Consider the following 21,029-nt stretch of genomic DNA (forward strand, 5'->3'; position numbering starts at 1 on the left):
AAGGAAATATTTCACATAGATATAGGAATGGAATTTCACCTCTCTGTAGCTGTTTCTCCAATGTGCATGAACAAATTTAGAAAGCTCCAGGCTGCTTGAGACTTGATAGTATCTGCAAATTTTTTTGGCAAACGCCTTTTTTATGCAATAATTCATTATTTTTCAGTTGCTTTGTGGTAAAATGGTGTTCCTCTCTTTTCTACTGAGAATAAAGGCACCAATATGCTATGCGCAATACTAAGATGCTAGTGAAATACAGTCCCTAGTCCCAGTCCCAGTGGTTTGCTGTTAAAAATTGTTATATACATAGAAGAGTAGATGGCAGAGAGCGTTGTCATAGAGGGAGACAAATGTGAAAAAAACATGTTAGAAATAGATTTCTCAGACACATTGACTTGCAAAAATCACTGTACAGAACTGAAGTAGATAATCAGACTATGTACGCAGTCCACGTTAGCCATTTGACATTATTCTTCCCCGTTTTGTAAAGATATATGATGTTATGCAATGCAGTATGAATTTTGAATACAATAAAAAATAAATAAATAGCAAAAACAAATATTAATTTAAGTTGGCTTTTCACAGATTTAAGGGCACACTTGCTTCAGATCCACATCACATGTGAGTTAGTATGAATTCTTTGTGCGATAGTCCTCAAAAAATGTTTTGTTCATTCTATGAAAATTTGGGGCATTTAAGTTCTGTGAGCTATTTAAAATCTAATCTGTGTTTATTTTCTGTGTTTGTTCTACTCAAGACTATTTAAATATCTGTCACTTTGGCATTTTGTCTGTGTTCTAGCATCTTGCTTATTTGTCACTGAGAGTGCATCCACATAAACTTTTCTGGGATCAGGACCTGATCTATTTCCTGAAATAACCAAATTACATTTGGCTTGCCAGTAGCTTAATTACAAGTCATTTCTATGAAATGATGCTTGTTTCTTAAGAATGATACCAATTTTTTTCTTCGTACGAACAAGTCACTAAAATGCTATGAAAGCAGACTGCTTTGTAACAAAAGAAAAATCAGAAGGAAAACATGCAGCCATGACCAGACATCAGCCAAGGTATTCTGTGGGATCACCTTAGATTTTTATTTGTCTAACAGAGTATGGCATTCATTTTCAAGGACTGTATTAGGGAAATTGAACAGTGATCTTTATAGCAGCTCCGTCCCAATAGTCTCTGAAGTTGTTTATATCTCAAAACCACCCCAGACACTGTCTTGAGCTCATCATCCTGAATTAATTTTCTCTTGGTTTTCATATCCAGTTCCATTTTCCATGTTGTTTATATCATGCAAAGGCATAGGAAAAGGATAGTACAAGAAGTTCATAGAGCTTTTAAACACTTAGCATTTGCTATGGGAACAGCTTCCTTGGTATTTATAGAGATAGTATATGTCTCCCAGTGGTCTCAGAAACAGAAGCATAGGAGGGTAAGAGGCAATAGGACCTTGAATTCTCACCTATGTTTATGTGAAATGAGAAGCACCTGTGTCAGTGTTCTTATTTCTGTTTTTTTTTTTTTTTTTTCAAATGTTACAAAAGACAGATCATCCTAGCAATATCCTTTGTTTGTAGTCCTAAGCCTGAGTGGTTCATTCGTTCTAAGTTTGTATAAAGTGAAACTCTTTTTTATATCTCCTTTTGGAAAGAGTTTATGTGTCTTCCTATGGAGATGAATTACAGAGCTGTAAGCAGATATCTTTGTATTTACCAAGTAGTTAGAAAGTTGCTTCCTTTAAGTGGGGGATGAATTCTGCTGATCACTTTGTACAGAGTTAGTATTTCTCTAAAACAGGAATTGACATCTAAAAGTGAAGTAGATTACTTTAAAAGTGAATTATAAAAGTTGCTATATTGAGGCAGAATAGATATTTATCAGATTGCTGTAGCCATGGTTGTCAAAAATAGATGCAGTTCTGGCTTTCAGCTAAATATCAGTAGTCACAAGAGAATAAAAATAAATATATTTTTCACCATGGGAACTGATAGCTAGACTATTTGGACAAAATCCGAATTCAAGATCCAAAACCAGAAGAGAGTGTTCTCTCAAAGGAACCTGATGCTTGTACCTGACATACAAACTTTGTTTAGATCCTTGCATCTCTTTCACAGCTCAAAGACACTGTCTTTTCTCAGTTATCTGGGACTTTCCTTTGCCTTCCTATGGATCTTCTCTGGATGAAACCAACTGTTTGTTAACCTACTTTGTAAGTCTTCTTCAGAGTGTTCTGCATGGCTGCTCCATGATTTGCCTCTCTACTTATTGTTTGATGGAGCTGTGATTAAATATTCCCATGCTTACTTTCATATGTATCTTCACCAGAAATGTCTCCTTCTTATCGCTGTTAACCTCAGGAAATTATCCCTCACTGGCAGACACCGTGAAAACATGAAGCTCAATAGAAATAAACAAGAAATAAACAGAAATCCCATTGAGTGTTGTTATTCACATAAAGTGTGATAAGATTTTAAAATGAGAGCAACAACAAGATCAGATAAAATATGGCTCTTGCAACATGATGGGGCAGAAGAGACATGTAAAGATATATAAGCCTACATAATCTTTTAAAGTGTTTGATTGTAGTGTGATAGTTCAGTGAGTTGTTAAGCACAGGGCTTATAACTGAGAAGCAGTCAAATATAATAAAGATATGATGCTGTTTTTAACTAAGACATGTAAAAAGACCATTAACACATTTTTTGAAAAAATAGAGTCATTGTTTTCCCAGACTCATTCCAATAAATGTGATACATACAACAAGATGATGTCATATTCATGGATTGTCCCCCAGTTACTTGTCCTATTTGTTGTCATCTTGAATATTAGTACCAGGGTGGTAACAATAAAATCAACATTAGAATAGAACTGTTGTATACATTTTGTAAGACCTGAGTATTTCTCTTCTCAAACAGAAAATTTGAAATCTGTGTAGAAATGAAAGATATCTATCTTTGTTAATGAATGTGTTCTCAGAGATGTATATGAGCATAATGTGTATTGAACAAAGTTTAACTCCAGTGTTTCAGAAGTCTTGGGTGACAATGACACTTCTGGATAGCTTGAATAAATGTAAATCAGATTTTGAAAATGAAGACAAGGTTCAGAAGGTGTAGGGACACGAACACAGGGATTACCTCTATCCAACTCATGTGACACTGAGCAGTTTATCAGACTGTCTGCATCTCTTCACTTTTGGGATTTTAAGAGGCCACAGAAGTACATGGGTATTTCACCCCATAGAGCTCTCCAGTATAAGAGTCTCAGAAGTGCCTATGGCACATGACTGCGTTTAAAATTTAAGAGGGTTCTACTTCATGTATTTGAAATATTGTAAACTTGGATGAATAAACATTTTATTTCAAAATCCCTGTTTCCTGTGGTTTTCCCTTTTCCTGTTGATTCTCTTTACTCTTCGACTTAAAATGACAAAATTAGTAACTACTTTGCTGATAAATGAGAATTCTGATTTGTCTCGGTTGGAGTAGTTTTCCTACTTTGGTCTGGTTTATTTTCAGAAAGTTATTGTCCCAGTCCATACTGGATGAAAGATACTGCACTTGCATTGGTTGAATTAGCCTTACATGACAAAGTAACACACTGCTTTGAATGTGGAGCTACAGTTCTTGTTAGTGGGGATTACATGGCAGATGTGAGCACAGTTCTAATGAACAGATAGTGAAAGTGGCTTTGTTCCTCTCACGTATACCACCTCCCCCAGAGGTGTTAGAAATGCATGCTTTTTCTCTCACAGGTAGTAGAATTAGGAGAAGAAGGCAGAGAGGGAAAAGGTGAATGAACAGTTTAAGCCAGCAAGTTAGTCCACGTCTGTTCACTCTGGGCATCCAATGCACTAACCAAGCACAGAATTTGAACATAGGTCTGTAGTGTCATGTCACTCCTTCCATTTCTGTCTCCCTTCAGGACATTACTAAGGTTGCTGCCTCTTCAGAAATGCTGACTTAACTGACTTTCACAGCAGTGTGCAATGGGCAACAAGTTCACTTGTCAGTTTAGCTCCAGTTGCAAAGTTCCCAAGGGTTTCATAGATGAACCCTTAGATCTTGCTCTAAGACATATTTACATGACAGTCTAATGGGCCTCTGTTTTTCCAGGGACTGTATGATGGTTGAATGGAAAGGGAAGCAGAATTATAGGAATTCTAGTCATTATAATAAAAGGTGTCAATGGGATGGTGTGCCTAAGGGCAGTTGGAGATCACCATATCAAATGGGAAGAGTTACAGAGAAGTTGTGGAGTTCAACTGAGAAAGAGTCAGCTGAAGCAAGTAGTTTGGTTAAACATAAAAATAAACCTAGGCTTCTCTGCTTCAACATAAACACCAATTCAAAAGCCTTGGGTGTTTGAATGGAACCATTGCAAAACAGACAGCTATTGGTTACTTTTGAAATCCAGAAATGGTTGTGAAGGAGATGAGAATAAAGCAAATCAGCATGTTTGTGTTCTTCTAAGTAGAAAGTTTTAAACTGTGTTTAACAGCAGGGTTCTTTTTCAGAAGATTTTTAATGTTCTCTCACAATTTATAGGTGTTATTTTTCAGTGTTCTTTTTGAAGCTGCTTTTCTGACTTTCTTTTAAGCACTTATTTTATTGGTTATTTAGCAATTGATGAGAATTTCTGTTTGTTTACTCCATACATTTTTGTATTCTCCACAGTGGATGATACGGTGGTTGCTATTCCCTATGGAAGCAGGCATGTTCGCCTCGTGCTGAAAGGACCTGATCATTTATGTAAGTAGAAAAAGTTAGTATAGATTTGTTTAAGAAAGCCTTGCTAAAACAGTGCTCTGTTTACAATGTGGTGTCTGGTTTCCCTCTCTCAGATCACTGATTTCAACACAGGGATGAGTCCTGCCCTCAGAAACTCTCCCCAGACCCAGCTGCATCAGTGGTACATGCTTATTTCAGAGCAGAGCTTGGCCAGCATTGCAGAATCCCTCTCCCTTCCATAATTTTTCCATCATTTTTGTTTGCTTATCCTTTGGCTGGATCTCTTGGTGCCTAGTGCTTTTGTTTAAAATTAATAAAATATATCCCACTGAGTGAAGAAATATTGAGGATAGTAAAATATAAGCTTTCCTACAACTGAGCTTAGCCATCAAGCTGCTCATGACTTTAACACATGTTTCTGTTATGATAGTCTCACTCACTCCTGTAGATACACACAAACAGAGAAAACCACAGTGAGAAGATCAGAAACAGCATGCACACATCAAACCATGCTCTTTAAGAGAGAGATTGCTCCAGGGAATTAAACCCATTGACTGCTGCTAGCCAGTCACTTGGTAGCTTTAACAATTTTTCCCTGCTTCTCCTGACAGGGAGACATGCATCACAGCAGCCCCTCTAGGAGAAGAGTCTCAGTATTTGAGAATATGCTGGAAGAGCTGTAGGCAAATCCATTTGTTTCTGAACAGAGACTCTCTGCAATAGAAACTCTTACCTTCCAATGCAGTAGCTACTCAAAGGCTGCTTCATTTTTCATTGGCAACAAACACAATAATGTTGGTAAAAGGGATTTGCTGTCATAAAAAATAATAAAATAAAATAAAAATAAAATAAAATAAAATAAAATAAAATAAAATAAAATAAAATAAAATAAAATAAAATAAAATAAAATAAAATAAAATAAAATAAAATAAAATAAAATAAAATAAAATAAAATATCCAGGCAGTAGTGTATAGTATTTCAGAAGCACCAATTATTGTCAGATAAGTGGGGCTGCCCTTTTCCTTCTCTAAAAGGCAATAATGGCTTTCCTGCAGCATAGACCAGTTAGAGTCCTCTGTGCTTTTCGGTGTAAATATAGTCATTAGTGTAAGCAAAGACATGAAACACAAAATCATTCCCACTCTCCCCAGACTTCTTTTGCCTAAAGTGCTTATATTGAGTAGAAAGATGAGGTGGTACACTGTTCTGTTCAGTGTACACTGCTTGTGTTGAGAAAGCAATTGGTATGCCATAACCCTTTTATAATTGCTTGGATTTAGAGCTGTGAATAAAGACCAACAAATTACAGGTTATAAACTAATAAGAAATTATAGAAGAAGTTATAGTATACCAGTATAACAACTATATCTAGTATAGTTGTTATTACTTTCCCAGTAAATTTTTGCATTCTTATTTTCTAGATAGATATTCTCTACCAAGGCAGAAAAAAATTCTTACTTTTATTATTTGTTATTTTTTTCAATGAAATTGATCTGTAAAACAGCTTAGAGAGAAATGAGATTTCAGCAGGAGAGACTAATCTAAAGCTGTCTTCACTCATGCCGTATCACATTTTCACATTTCAGGACACAAAAGATTTGAATCAGTGAGGTCTGCCTGAGTCATTGCTTGAAATTTAGATGAACTGCTCTGTGTAAACATTAATAAGTCCAGATACATCTCTTTCTTGTTTCACATGTCTACATGAATCTTTGTGTTCACCCATCAAAGGATTTTATATATGTATGAGCTACAGTCAGTTTGGGGATGGGAGGATTTTGCCCTGTGAACTTTGGTTGTGGGAGAAGTCAACAGGAGGCCGATTATATATACACAAGTCTTAAAACCATCTTTATCCCTGATGCATGCCGCCCTGTCCAGAAATAAATATAAGGCCAAGTGTATCACAAAAGAAGAGACTAGTCTAACTGAAAACCAAGGAATTCATTAATACAGAGCGAATTCTTAGTGTACTGCCTCAGCAACATCCTTCTTGAATTAATTCCCATGACCCACCCTGAAAAGCAGCCTAATTACTGCTATTATCTTTCCTCTAATTAATGATTTAATACATTCTAATAAAACTATTTCTCCTTTTTACTCTCTCTCAAAACATGGTTCCATCACAGATTAATACTTTTCCCCCATCTAATTCAGATTTTCACTTAGTTGCCTCTCTGTGTAGGAGATTTTGTATATAACTTCACAAATACATGCGGAAGGATTACAGTTTTGCAATCCTTCATGATGACATGCATTTTGAATAGCTAATAATGAAACAGTTTACTGGTAAACTTGTTTTAAGGCATAATCTGGAGCTGGTGGGGAGGCTAACTAGATGATGAAATAGGTCCACTGTCTTAATTGTTGGTTTCCATTTAATAAATGATTTGATGTGCTTAATATGATTCAGTACCAAACAGTATCTGAATTAAAGTCCTCTGGGTATGTGGATGGGGGAGCTGTAAACACACAGAGAGCCAGAGGGAGAGGTTAACACTCCCTGTTCCTTCCTATTCTGTTGGATGGTTCAAACTACTTCTGGAAAAGAGGCAGGATTGTTCTGATCTTTCATTCGTGGCCATCCTGCTTTCAGTTAATTGTCAGTCAATGCAACATGTGATCAGTGACCCACCTCTGAGCAGAGAGTGGGAAGAGCAACTAACTATTCCAGCACTCTTGGAGGAACATCTGAGCCATGCTCCATGTAGGAGTGTCACTTAGAGAGAGTAAGTTAAACAGCAGCAAATATGCCTAACTAGGAATAGATTAATATGTCTGGAAGAGAGTAGAAAAATGTCCAATGGGTAAGGAAATAGATATGTAGCTAGAAATCTGGGGGCTGAGCAACACCAAAAAGCAGAAGGAGGAGAAAAAAAAATACAATGGGATGTATGGAAATATTAATAAAACATGGAAAAGAAACGAGAAGCTACATTATAGCTAATTTAGGAGGGAAATCTGCATCACCACCATTTTATTTTCTTCTTTTTACCTACTCTATCTTTCTGTTATTTCAAATTATAATGCCCTACTTTCTTATTAATTTGTTTATATTTGCCAGATTTGGAAACCAAGACTCTCCAGGGTGTGAAGGGTGAAAATAACCTTAGTTCCACAGGTGTCTTCATTGTGGACAATTCTAGCATCGACTTCCAGAAGTTTCCTGACAAGGAGATACTGAGGATATCTGGGCCACTCACTGCAGACTTCACTGTTAAGGTGAGGCTCATCAACCAAATATACTTCATAAAGCAGCAATATAAAATGACACAAGGTCACTACCAACATGGAGTAGGAAGATGAGAAACAATTTTTGAGAGCTTAATTTGCCAATATGCATTTACCACGAAGTCTAGTCCAGGTTAGTTCTTGAACTTTACATTAAATTCCTTATAGTTAAATATCTGATGAAGGCTTCACTGGATACTCCTCAAAAGAGACAGTGTATGAAGATAAAAGCATATGCAATGAATTCTGCACAGAGTAAAGTTGAACTCATTACAAGAATATGGAGATTACTTTATGTACTCTTTGCAGCTTGCTTAGTTTGTGACAAAAAGAAAGTAAGTCAATCTCTTTGGTCCATAATTTGTGAAATTTATGACAGTGTAATTACACAGAAGACTGTAGGAGTGAAGAATGAAGTCCCCAAGCTCCAAAATAAGAGGGATGACTCTTGTTGAGAAGTCCTGGTGTCATTCTGAAGATCTGCTTTGTGTTGCACTGGCAATCAGAGTTAGATTGTTTCCTCCCATTAGACCATTTCTATTCTTCCAGGTAATATGAAACACATTGCTGGAAGCAACGGACACATTCTGTAGGAAAGCACACGTACAAAAATGAGCTTTTGGGAATTACAATAAAATAAATCCTTTTCCAGTAGGTCCAAGGAACCTGAAGGATTTCAGCTGTAAAATTGTAAAACCTGTATCATGTCCAGACTACATAAATTTTTCACCTTGGGCCCCAGAGGCAGATGACATTTGCCTTAACCTAGAGAAGATGGAAACTATAAGCTTGAAGAGTAAACTGGAAAACTAAGTAGGTAATGGGATTGGGTTTAACTGGACAGGCCTGGAATGGGTTAACTTTGGTAGCAGAGCCCTGTGGACTGCCCTCTAGCCCTCTTGATATGACAGCAGCACAAAAATCAAGCAGAAGTTATCAAAACTGGTTTACAGAGAGAAGCCTGACCTGAAGAACGCATCCCTTCTGTGTTTGCAGATCATATTCAATATGCTTCATTGAAACAGATGCTGGTCAACTCAAAATGTCTAAAACACTGTATTACAGATTATATCCAGATGATGAAAATTAGAATGATGTAAACAGTACTGCTTACTTTACATTATATATACCAGCTACAGATTTAAGGCAGCCTGTCTAGTTATAACATACCTGTTGTGGACATGGGCGTGTACACCAATGTCCTTGAAATGATAATGGGAAGGACAGAAGGGTTGGACTGTGATCCTAGTATTTACACTGTTCTCTTGATAAGGGGGAAAATAGCTTTATCCCTTCGAACATACATTTCCTTCTCTACCAAAACAAGGTAAAGTACATTACTGAAAAGCCAGATGAAAGGCTTCATTGTGGTGCTAGCAAGCTTCCCTTACACAGCAGTATGTCTTTGGTGTCAAGATTTACTTGCCTGGAAAACAGCAACTTTTATGCAAACAGATCCAGATGAATTTTTAGATGTATCAGAACTCAGAGGTAATGTAGGCTGGCTTCTCTCAAGTAGAGTTACTGCTGGGGTTAGGATTTTGGCCACTCGTCCAACAAGCGATAGCTAAGATAGAAGTCAAAATTGAATGTGGAGTTACATAGAACACTTGTGGTATCCAGACAACTCTAATCTCAGTTGTGATCTAGGACTGGCAGAAAATGCTGGTGAGAGAAATGTGTTTGATTATAGTCCAGGTTAGTAAAAGAAAATAAGGCTGGGGCTCAGCCTAGACTTCCTGGGATCTGCAGGGGCATGCAGAAAATTGTGCGTGTGCAGGCAGCCAGCTGGCAGATGCTGATGGGTCCTGTCAGGCTAGGGCCAGGACTGGATTAAATAATCTCTTTTGAACCAAGAGCATGGAGTGATTTACCCTGTGGAATGGAATAAGAAATTACTTCAGTGTTGCCTTTGGGGCTAACACTGAAAAATGCAAATTTTCTCTAGCAACAAGAAATTACTTTTTTGTTTGTAGTTGGTTTATTGCTGAATTTTAGAGATACTGAGGTTGAAGACAGTGAGGTTCATCTGTGTCCTTTAGTTCTGACATGCTGACAAAGGTTTCCAAAGAAGGTTGTGCCTCATAGCTAGAAGAAGGCTGCATGGGACACAGGAAGTGACAAAGGATCTAGTCCTGCAAGCCGTGGTGGTGGTTAGGATGGTGCTCTTGTAAGTAGATGAGCTCGAGTTAAGACTCTACACACAGAAATAATAAGAGTTAAAATTTATTTGTAACTGAATCAAGTTTTGTGTCATCAGCGGCAAATGATCAAAGCACTTCGCTGCATCTAGGAGAGCTTATTGGAATATGGTCCTTTCATCATAAAGCTATACTACCTCTTGAGATATGTGACTTGCCTGAGGTCACTTCTGTAGAGTGACGGTTCGACCTAACAGGAAGCAATTCTATAATGTACTCCGCCTCACTAGCTTTTATCAACTTAAGTTTTCATTCAGAAGTCTGTGTTTTATTTTGTTTGTTTGTTTGTTTTGGAATAGCCATAAAAATGACATATTGCAGTATCTTTATTTCTGTTTTTTCTCCTGTTATGACAAATGTGGCAAAATTTATGGGAAGCCATATAGTAATCTTCTGAAAATAATGTATAGATTCTGTTTCATACTCACCTTTGTTTCCTGTTCAATAAAAATGATTTCTTTGAATAGCTCTTAGAACATGATTATTCTCCTAAACTGCATATTGCACCTAATATATAAATTCCACATAAAAGACATTGGAACTTTAATACTAGGTCAAACAAAAAGTCTGCTTCACTCAGGTTTCTGTTTCAGAGAAGGACTGGTTCCATCTACTGATGGAAAGAGTGCAAAGAATAGTAAGTGCCATATTAAAAATTAATATAATATATGCACTATGGATTAAAATAGCATGCTCAAAGTTGCATTATCTTAATCTTGGAGCATGTCTTTGGTGCTGCAGAGGTCTTTCCATAGATGAGGGGGGTGTTATAAGTAGTATGCACAGAAGAAATGCAGCAGTGCTGGTTCTAGTATGTTTAGAATTGCCCTTGGTGCTGTGGAATAACTTGGTCTTCCTTGTTTAAGAAGCTTCTGCTTCTGTTGTATGTAGTAGTGGATTCTGTATGGATTATTGCATCTGACAGCAGCAGTAGATGAGACAATAGACTTCATTGCTGCCAGCCATCCTAGCCAATTAATTGCACTGTTTTTCTGCCTGTTTCTTTCTTATGGAAGGGGTTGAGAAAAGACATAAACCTTGAAAGCTTTCTGCTTCAGTTTTATGAGAGATTTAGTCTAAAGACTTTTTAATAGTCATCCTACTCACATAAAGGAACACAGCTTTATCTAAGGTTGGAGCATCGTGAGCAAGTTTGTTTCAGAGATGATTTCCATAGTCTATAGTAAACTGGTGATAATGTAATTTCACTGTGATTTCTCTGGATGATTTAGAGGCTGGATTGAGAAGCAGCAGAGGGAGCTGTCTTGCATTTAAAAATACCCCCAAAAAGCATCTGACTCAACACAGGACTGTCATGATCAAGGGACATGAATCCAGAAATGGACAGTACACATTCCCTGGATTTCAAAGGCAAAGGTCCCTTTAGCACTCCAGGGGAATTAAAAGACAAGCTCAAAAGAATCATGATACAGTACTGCATTACTGTGTTACACAGTAAACTTGAAAACCTTCGGCATCTCTGTGTGTTATATGTTATTTGAAACAAATTTATATAATTATTTTCCCTTGCTCCTTTTTCTGCTTCATAAACAAAATATGAACAGCAACAAATCTCTTGCACATCCTCATTCTTTTTCAATGTAAGATGTTGCTACATAACAACTGGAATATTAAAGTGCTTTAAGTACATAAAACAGTATACAAAAACTTTGCTTTTACTGACATGAAAGCACAAAATTACATATGCCACAGAAGGATAGTTCTCCACATCCTCATTGCCAGTTTCTTTGTATGTTACTTAGAAGACTTCAACAGTGAACTTAGCACTGATAAATTAAACCTACTGATTTGTGAGTTGGCACTTGCAGAAAGTATTTGTAATAATAATGTGGAAAAATCTATTAGAACTTTCTTAATAACCAAGTTGGTCTGGAGTTTGATCATAATATACTAAATCAAATTTCATAAGACAAAAGATAGCATGCAATAATAATTCCCTTTCCCTGTCTTTCAATTTGTGACTCAAACAAACACAAGAAATAAATGATATCATTTCTATCTATCAAATCATCTATCTATCATATCACCTATCAAATGATATCATATCTCCCTCAACACAACAGTTTCATTAGATGTGAATGTACTACTGAATATGCTTATCATGATTTAACCCTACAATTAACATTGATAATTGCATGGTTATCCCTCCTTGTTATAAACTGCTGCTTAAATTTCACAACCACCAAAGCAGACTTAGTGCAGTTTTGTAGGCCAGTCTGTTGTATTCTTCAGCAAACATAAACAAATGCTTCAGGCACATGTAGCCAAAATCAAACATGGGAGAGTTGGGTTTGGTGGTTGTTTTTGTGGGGTGGATTTTTTTTTATTTATTTTTTGGCATCTTTATTTTGAACCAATTGAATTTAAGGGCTATAGAAAACGCTTAGCACAATATAATGAAGAAATAAGTTTCAAGGTCACAGGACAGGTCAGAATGATTCAGAAACATTATGCTGTTTCTGAATTCACAAATTCACTGTTAGCTGGAGGACTTCAGCACTGGCCTTTCTCATAGCTAGCATAGTGTTGCAAATACTGCAAGGGTCAAAAATTTCACTATACTACAGATCTGAGTATTTCAATGTGTAGAAGTTGGCTCTCTGCAGCAAAAATTTCTTAAAGCATATAGTTATCAAGTCTTACTTTGAGTCTTGCAAAGCTCAGGCTGATGTTTTGTCCTGGGTCAAGATCTTAGCTTTAGCAAATTGTCACACAAAATAAAATAAAATAAAATAAAAATATTTTTGCTGTATGGAATCACCATATATTGTTCTTCTGCTGCTTACAGTACTCCTTAAAATAATATACGATACTGTGCCTGTTTCTTTCATTTTTTTGTTTTGTATCATTTTAGATAATGGCTTAGGTTCGTTATAATTCTTTCCCACCTACATGTACATGTATGTTGTTATCATGGCTGTATGAGTGACTTCCACTTTGGGCTGGGAAAGATGTATATCTGCCTTTTCTCTGTGTCAAAACAGACAGATAATTCTGCAGACACACAGGAATAGACTGCAGGGGGAGAATTCTTCTGTCTTCCTAATTTTTTTATGTGAACCCTTTTTCATCCCCATCCTTTTATAGTAGGCTCTGTGTGAGCTTTTAGTTGGTTCTTCATGATTCACTGAAGACCCTACTGCTGAGTATATCTTCTGAGTTATAAGAATCACTGATGATCTAAAAAACAAAGAGTAAGAGCAAAATTCTCCCCAGTGAACTTTTTTTCTGCACATTCAGATCAGAGACCTCCTTCCAGCACAACAGAATATTTTCCCCAGGAGTACATAAGGTTTTCACAAGCCCAGAAAGGCCCTTCTGAAGTGTGTGATTAATGCACCATCCCCACATAAGGAATTAGATATCCTGTCTCTGACACACAGACTCAAAACGATATTAATCCATACAAAAGACCTCCCATTTTCTGAAGAAACTGTATTGCTACAGCTGTATTTTTTTTAGTTTGGGGAGTTTATGTCACTGTTTACTCAAATTAGAAAAGGGCAGCCTTAGTCTCAGTGGGCCAGATTTCTTTCAGCCTTACATATCGTGCAATATTTTCATCTTCTTCCTTCTCTTCAAGATGTACTTAGATTTGTAATCATATTTCTGTCCATCTGCAGAGGGAAACAAAACAAACAACCTAGGATACACTGTACAGTTCAATTTGTCATATTTTTGCTTCTGTTTCACAGTGTAGTCTTTGATGATGTCTCTCAGCTTTCGGAAAGAGTGAAAATGATGGACAGACTGAAAAACTGTGTTTCCAAAACAGGGAAACTGGTTGAAAATCCAGGAAAAAAGGCAGTATTAAAAGTTGTCTGAAAAAAAAAAAAAAAAAAAAGAACAGGGAGAAGTGCTGAGAGCAGGAGTGCTGAATTGGGGAAGGATCCATATTTTCTGCTAATGATTTGTCAGTTTTCAGTCCTGCATTTTCATCATGTCAGTGATGAAGAGATGTCCAAGCAACACATCAAACCCTAGGACAAATTATCAACTGGGAGAGGTTTTAGCAGCATTACTGTTCATTCCCATACATCTGTTCAAGAGCATAGAGGTAGAAGCAAGGGCTGCACTGGAGAGATTTTGGCGTCAAAGTACAAGAGGAGCTGCTTTCGCACACACAAATCTTTTCTTATTTTATTCTGTGCACCTCCAATCTGGTTTACAAAGGAAATCCATTTGGTACACAAGGTACTGTAGGCATTGAGAAGCTCAGATGGTTTAGAAGTTGCCAGTACTTGCAGACTTGGGAGACAATTTTTTGAGCAAGCTCTTGGCTCCAGCCAAAAGTCCACACCTGTGACTGAAAGGACCATTTGTGAAGCCAAAATAAAGTAAGCAGAAGGACTGTCTTATAATAATGACAGTGCCACAAAGAAGAATTAAAAAGAGACCTCACCTCAGAAACAAAAAAAAAATCTGGAATTAGAATTTTTATACTTTCCTATTTCTCACACCACAGCCTCTCATTTTTATCCTCGGTATCTAATATACATGGTTTCAGAAGGTATTTGGGGAACATTAAGGATCTAAAACCCATGTCAGTGTGGCAGGGAGAGCCAGTAGATAGTGGTAGGTGATATTCTGATGGAACAAAAATCAGTCCATATCCCCCCATATTTGATAGCACTTACCTCTTCTTTATTTCAGAATGTTGCCTCAGAGGGTCAGAAATGCCTCTATTGACCATGCCTGGGCAATTTATTTGTATTTTGTGGCAAAGATTTTCCTACCAGTTTATGCTCTGCTTTATGCATCTCACTTTCCTATGGCAATTTATTTGTATTTTGTGGCAAAGATTTTCCTACCAGTTTATGCTCTGCTTTATGCATCTCACTTTCCTATGGCAAAGTTCCTCTGGTATTTATGTAGCTGCAAGATGCTTCATAGCTGCAAGATGCATATGTCAGAATAATTCTACTTGATACTAATATCAAGTTCACTCTTTGTTGTTACATCTTTTTCAGATCCGCTATGCTGGTGTTGCTGACAGTTCAGTCCAGTTTATCTTCTACCAGCCTATCATTCACCGATGGAGAGAAACTGATTTTTTCCCTTGTTCAGCATCCTGTGGAGGAGGTAACAATTTACCATTGTCTTCCAGAAACAGTTATTTGCATGCAAGATCTCTTCCAGCTTCTGAGATGAGATTTAGACCCTTAAAATATGTAAAAATCTGTGAATAAATGTAGTTATACCTAAAGAGGGGAGGGATGTAGTAACAATGGTAGTAGCTTTTGCATTTTTTTAGCGTCATACTAGCTCTGTACTTTATACATATGGATATCCATGTGACTGCATGTCATGGTACAGCTGTCAAACATGGCTCGTGGGATTTGGGCCCACTTTGAAATCACAGGATATGTCCTTTCTCCATTTCCACCCATCCCCACTAGCAGCAATTTTTCTCTTATCTGAAACTTAATGCAAGAATCTCAGCTCCCAAGAAATTTCAGCTTTTTGTTTTTCTTTTTGCTTTAGGCTTCTGAGTTTATGTTTGACAATACTGATTATCCTCAGTTTCTCTCTACACATGGTAGTAGGGAAAGACAATTGTTCAATGTCTGCTAGATTGTGCTAGCATTTTCAGGGTATCTGGAGAAGATACCATCTAATAGGATGCATGCAAGTTTTTGCATTACTTTAACATATTCTATGACAAGTCAGTAGAGTTCTGGAACTACAGAAGTCATCAGTGTTAGTGACTACTCATACCAACATAAATTCCAGTAAGAGCAATAAGATCAGCAACAAGGTGAAAGACAAACTGCAGTTTTCAGTAGATGGTAATAATCCATGATGATATTGCTATGTGTAAGTTTTGTATGATGATTTTTCCTAGGAAGTTATGCAAATATACTATTTTACTTTCTGGTTATATTTTTCTACTTCTTGTTCTGACAATACTAATTAAATTTGATACAAGGGGAATAAATTATTGCACAAAAGAAGTGTAACACTCCCTTTCCTCTTGGAGAATTGGGATCCTTCTGGAAATAAGAGATTGTGTCTTACTCTTGTGATGTTCTATGAAGAAGACAAAGAAAGAAGTGAAAGAAGGAAAAAGATTCTCTCTGGACCAGAGAGAAAAGCAAGACAAACATTTGCAGGTTAGGTATTTGAAGTGTAAGAGATGTAGACCCCCCACCACACAGAAGCAGAGCTTCTGATATCTAATGATGTGTCCCATGTAGGACTGCAAATTCTCTGGACATTCTCTGTTGTGTTTTGTTTGTGGTGTTTTTTTTGTTTGTTTCAGAAGTGACCTTAGAAAAGTTATTCCTCATGTGTACTTAATATTTTTTTTTTCTTCCTGAGTCATGTAATTTACCTGTAATTCCATCGGGTCAGGACCATTTTTTACGGCATTTTTGTGCAGTTTAGCAAATGTTACTGCAATGTGGGTGTTAAGTAGTATCAACAGCTACGTGAATTCTTGATTACATTGTCCTATGGACCTACAGTTTGCTAAGGATTCTGCTCTAGAATCTAAAGATTCTACTTTTGTCAACTGTCAGTGTATATACAGGTTTTAAGCAAGCTGATCACATTTAGTCATGCATTCTAGAGCTGGTGGTGATTCCCTCTTGAAAGACTCAGAGTGCATGAAGTTGTTCTGTAAATAAAGTTGTTTTCAATCTGATCTGTAAAACTGTAGCTGTTTTGTCCAAAATCACTGATATTTTCAGTTAGGTTTATACATAACCAAAACTTACATACATTTCAGACAGAGACAGAAAAAGCACTGCATCACATATTATTTCTTCCACTGCATATTGCAGGTTATCAACTGACTTCTGCTGAATGCTTTGATCTGAGAAGCAACCGGGTAGTAGCAGATCAATACTGTCACTATTACCCTGAAAATATCAAGCCAAAGCCAAAACTTCAGGAGTGTAATTTGGATCCTTGTCCTGCAAGGTCAGTCAGCTCTAATTAAGAGCCCAGTTTTAAAGATGTACAATACAATAGGAAAATATTTTATTGCTACTGTTTACTGTGTAATTCAGCCTACAGCGTACTTCAAGACTTCAGCGTACATCCTGAGGTTGTGCTGTTTAGAAAAATATCTTTGTTTAGCACTTGCACTTTGCTATGACTAGTTTGAAATTGGTTGTTTCTTCCCTACAGATTGCTTTTTCCTTCTTTAAGCATTATAAAGTGTCAGGAAACAAATTGACCATCATCAACATGACTCTTAAGTGTTAGCAAGATGGAGTTTAAATGTTGCTGGAAAATGTCTGTCATTACAATGAGAAACTTTTTTTTGTTTGGTTGTTTCTTTGATTATTTTTTCATTTTCTGCTTGATAAAAGGCATACTTGCAGTCATGGCAGCTTGTAAAACAGTAACACAGGAATTTGCTATAATTTGGGCTTGTACACAAGACCTCTCTCTGCTCCCCTGTCAAACATTTTCATCAGAAGATTAATAGTAAAAATATTAAGATCATGGAGTCAGATTTCCCAGTTATAAGAGGAGGAACAAAACCACAAAAAGGACCAGTCCTTTGTTGCACTGACTGACTCCCCTGAACTTCAGTAGAAGTCAGTCTGTAACCACAAGCATTTATTTGTGTAATCTAAACCTCTTGGTCCTCTTGTGTGGCTTTGCTAAAAGACAGCTGAGGGCAGCCCAAGAAGAATGCACATAGGGATACCCTAAAGCCATTTACTAATGTGTTCCTTTGCCTCTAGAGTAGTTTTGCACCAAGTTTGAACAAGAGAGTTCAATCAAGTGTTACCTGTTACCTGAAAAGTTACTGTGGCCCATCACATTACTCGAGGTTGCTACAGGAGAGAGGGAGAAAAGAAAAAGAATAATTAAAAAAAAAAAAAAAAAAAAAAAAAAAAAAAAAAAAGCTGTCCTAGCCAAAGAAGAGGGATGTTTTAAGGGACCTCTGGGACTGTACCCGACTAAGAAGAGTTTTTTGCCAGACTAGGTATAATGGCATTACCAGAGAACAAACCTGTCCAAGCTCAAAGTGGTTTTTAATTCTTCTGTAGTTCATTAAATTTCTTTGACTTTTCACAACTGAAGATAACATATCTTCATCATTGAAGATACATTTAACCAAAGTATATGGAAATTTATACTTCTCTCTGGTAAATGCATTTTTAAAGGCAGCTCTGTTTGCAAACAATCAAAGGCAGAAATGTTAACATACAGTTCAAAATCTGGAGTGAAAATCTCCCAGAATTAAGAAGTGGAAATATCAAATCTCAGAATCTGATATCATTTCAGCAGTATTGTGCATTCTTTAACTTACATATTTTATCATGCATTTCATTAGAATGCCTTAAGGATATAATATTAAGAATGAGCTTTACTAAGGCTTTGTGGAAAGTATTTCCTGTTGAGCATGTACTCAGAAAAGATTTTTCAACATAGGGATTGCTTTCCTACAGTGCAACCAGGCTATTTTTTTCATTAACAATGTTTTGTCAAATTCAATATCTGGCTTCTTTTGTTCTAGTGCATTCCACAAAGAACACATATTTCATTGCTCAGGCTATTTAAATATATAAATAGTTGTAATTAGAAACTTTACTATAATAAAGAAACTTTGCCATAATAAAGTTGTTTTGTTTTGTTTTGTTTTCTTCAGTGATTTTCTCAAAATAAAAACTGTCTTTGAATTTTTTGAAAGTAATCTCAGTAAGGTAGATGGCCATGTATGATCAGGTAGGAGACATAAATATGAATGTCTCAGAAAACATGATTGCTGAAAGATGCAAATTAATATGGAACCTTTCTTTTAGATCCTCCATGGTATCGATGAGAAAAGAATTTTAAGTTGTTGGTTTTTTTTTTTTTTTTTTCTGTAAAGACTGAGCTGATTTTTTTTATTTTTTTTTTAATATAGTTCTGTGTCAAGTATGCAATTTGCCTCTGGAATTTATTCTAAGGGTATTTTCCATACTTTTCCCAATAATTTTAAATGACATGCTTAAATGCTAGGACAGACAACTGCATGCTGCATGGAGGGAAAGAGAGAAAAAATAGCCTCTGGACAGATGTCAGGAAATAATTTTTGTTTTGTATAAGACATAGCAAGGCAAAGTTGTTGATATAAAGATCCTGAGGGGAAGGAGAGTCATTTAGAAGCATAGCTATACCATCCCAGGGTACAGGAAGTAACAAAAGGAAATTGGCTTTTTGGGAACATCTTCCCAGAATGCCAAATTGAAAAAGATTGTTTTCAAAAATGTCTTTAAAAAGAATTCAAGAATCAACAACACAGACAGAAAACCAAAGGAAATCTGTGGTAATTTCTGGAATCTCAATGCTTTCTTACAGTCAGGAAGAGGGTAGGTGAAGCAGAACAATGGGGTTGGGACTATGAGTGAGGAGGCGTCTCAGCTCTGCAGTGCATTTGCCATGTGTCAGCCACTCTGCTCCTCCACTATAAAATGGTGATTTTTTTTTTTCCTGGCAAACGCAATTTTCAGTGAGGCATCACTGATTAGTGGTTGCTGACTTATTTATGATATGTCAGTGAATGCCAGAGAAAATAATTGTGGAAGACCACAGTGGCATTAAATAAAGCAACCAAGGCAACCAAGGGTTACTGTAGGAGAGGGGAGAGGTTACATTAAAATTTTCAGCAAAGGGCAGAGTGAAAGAAGAGATCAAATGAATACCAGGACTATCATGTAAACCAGCAATAGAAACTTTTTGCATTATTGTGCTCATTATGGCAATAACTAGCAATATTGCTGGCATTATAATGAATGAATGATTGAGGAAATAATTTTTATTTTTTTTTTCAAACCCAGTTTTTCACATACTCAGAGGAGAAGCAGGTTTCAACAACATTGTCTAGTCTACCCCCTCTTCGATGTGGCAAAATCCAACATTTCAGGAGTTCAATGAATTGCAAGTCTTAACTATCCAACACTTCACAGGGTGGACAGTTTGGGGGAGGGTTTTTGGCTGCTGGTATCTGCTGGTATCAGCTGGTATCTTCTAATGAAAGGTGAAGGATTATTGTTCTGCTTTGAGAAAAAGTTTGTTTAGACTTTACTTAACTGGATGTGCTGAACACTTACACAGAACAAATCTCATATGCTGTAAACTGAACATGCCATTCCTTTTATAATTCAAAAGCAAAAAGAAATTCCAAAAAGAAATTTTCACAAAGATGTGAAAGGTTTTTATGCCACTCACCATTCTGTGATACTCTCTGGATCAACATCATCTCCTCCTCTAGATTTCATCTTCAGGTCTGAGGTCATGTTTCCAGCAACATTGTTCTGTGTTTTTACCAATGGGATCTATTGTTTATGTCCTGCCTATCTCTGCAGCACATTAATGTGGGATTCTCTGAGTCACGTAATTCTAATGATGTTTTTTTCAATACTGTATAAAGACTTAGCAAAGATTCTAATTTCATGCAGCAGCTGTCTCAAAACCTTCATATTAGCAAGCTTGTAACATGTGGGATTCTTTTTATCACTTTACAGTAAATGTTAGTCTGATCTGCACAGCCATAAATCCTAGTATTTGCCTAGAACACTATCTGTAAGCCTACTACCAGAAATAATGTTAGAGCTTCTGGAAATATATATATATATATATACATATATGTATATATATATTTTAAATCTCTAGCTCAAGCAAAACTGTACACCCAAAAATCTAAAAGAATTCTCAAATATGAATAGCTTGTGTAGTCCTGTAGCAAAACTGCAAACTCGTTTTCCTCCCATGAAAGTTTTTCTTTTGGCATTCTCACTTAACTATCACAGAACATTCTTACTTAACACCACCTTTAGCTGGTGCCAGAGGCAGGCCTAAGCAAAAAGAAACTTAAATTTTAATAAAATTTTAC

At 36.5% G+C, this 21,029-nt stretch overlaps 1 protein-coding gene across 1 annotated transcript in view; it reads left to right on the forward strand.

The window, feature by feature from the left end:
* ADAMTSL1 (ADAMTS like 1) overlaps positions 1–21,029 on the forward strand; it is a 198,426-nt gene that overhangs the window by 64,390 nt on the left and 113,007 nt on the right. Inside the window, exons 6-9 of the mRNA XM_082783255.1 lie at positions 4,685–4,759; positions 7,804–7,961; positions 15,163–15,274; positions 16,978–17,116. Coding sequence (XP_082639381.1) covers positions 4,685–4,759; positions 7,804–7,961; positions 15,163–15,274; positions 16,978–17,116 — 484 coding nt within the window. The remainder of the gene's footprint in view (positions 1–4,684; positions 4,760–7,803; positions 7,962–15,162; positions 15,275–16,977; positions 17,117–21,029) is intronic.

This window comes from Aythya marila (assembly GCF_965140915.1).
Source record: "Aythya marila genome assembly, chromosome: Z".
In the NCBI taxonomy this organism is placed as follows: Eukaryota; Metazoa; Chordata; class Aves; order Anseriformes; family Anatidae; genus Aythya; species Aythya marila.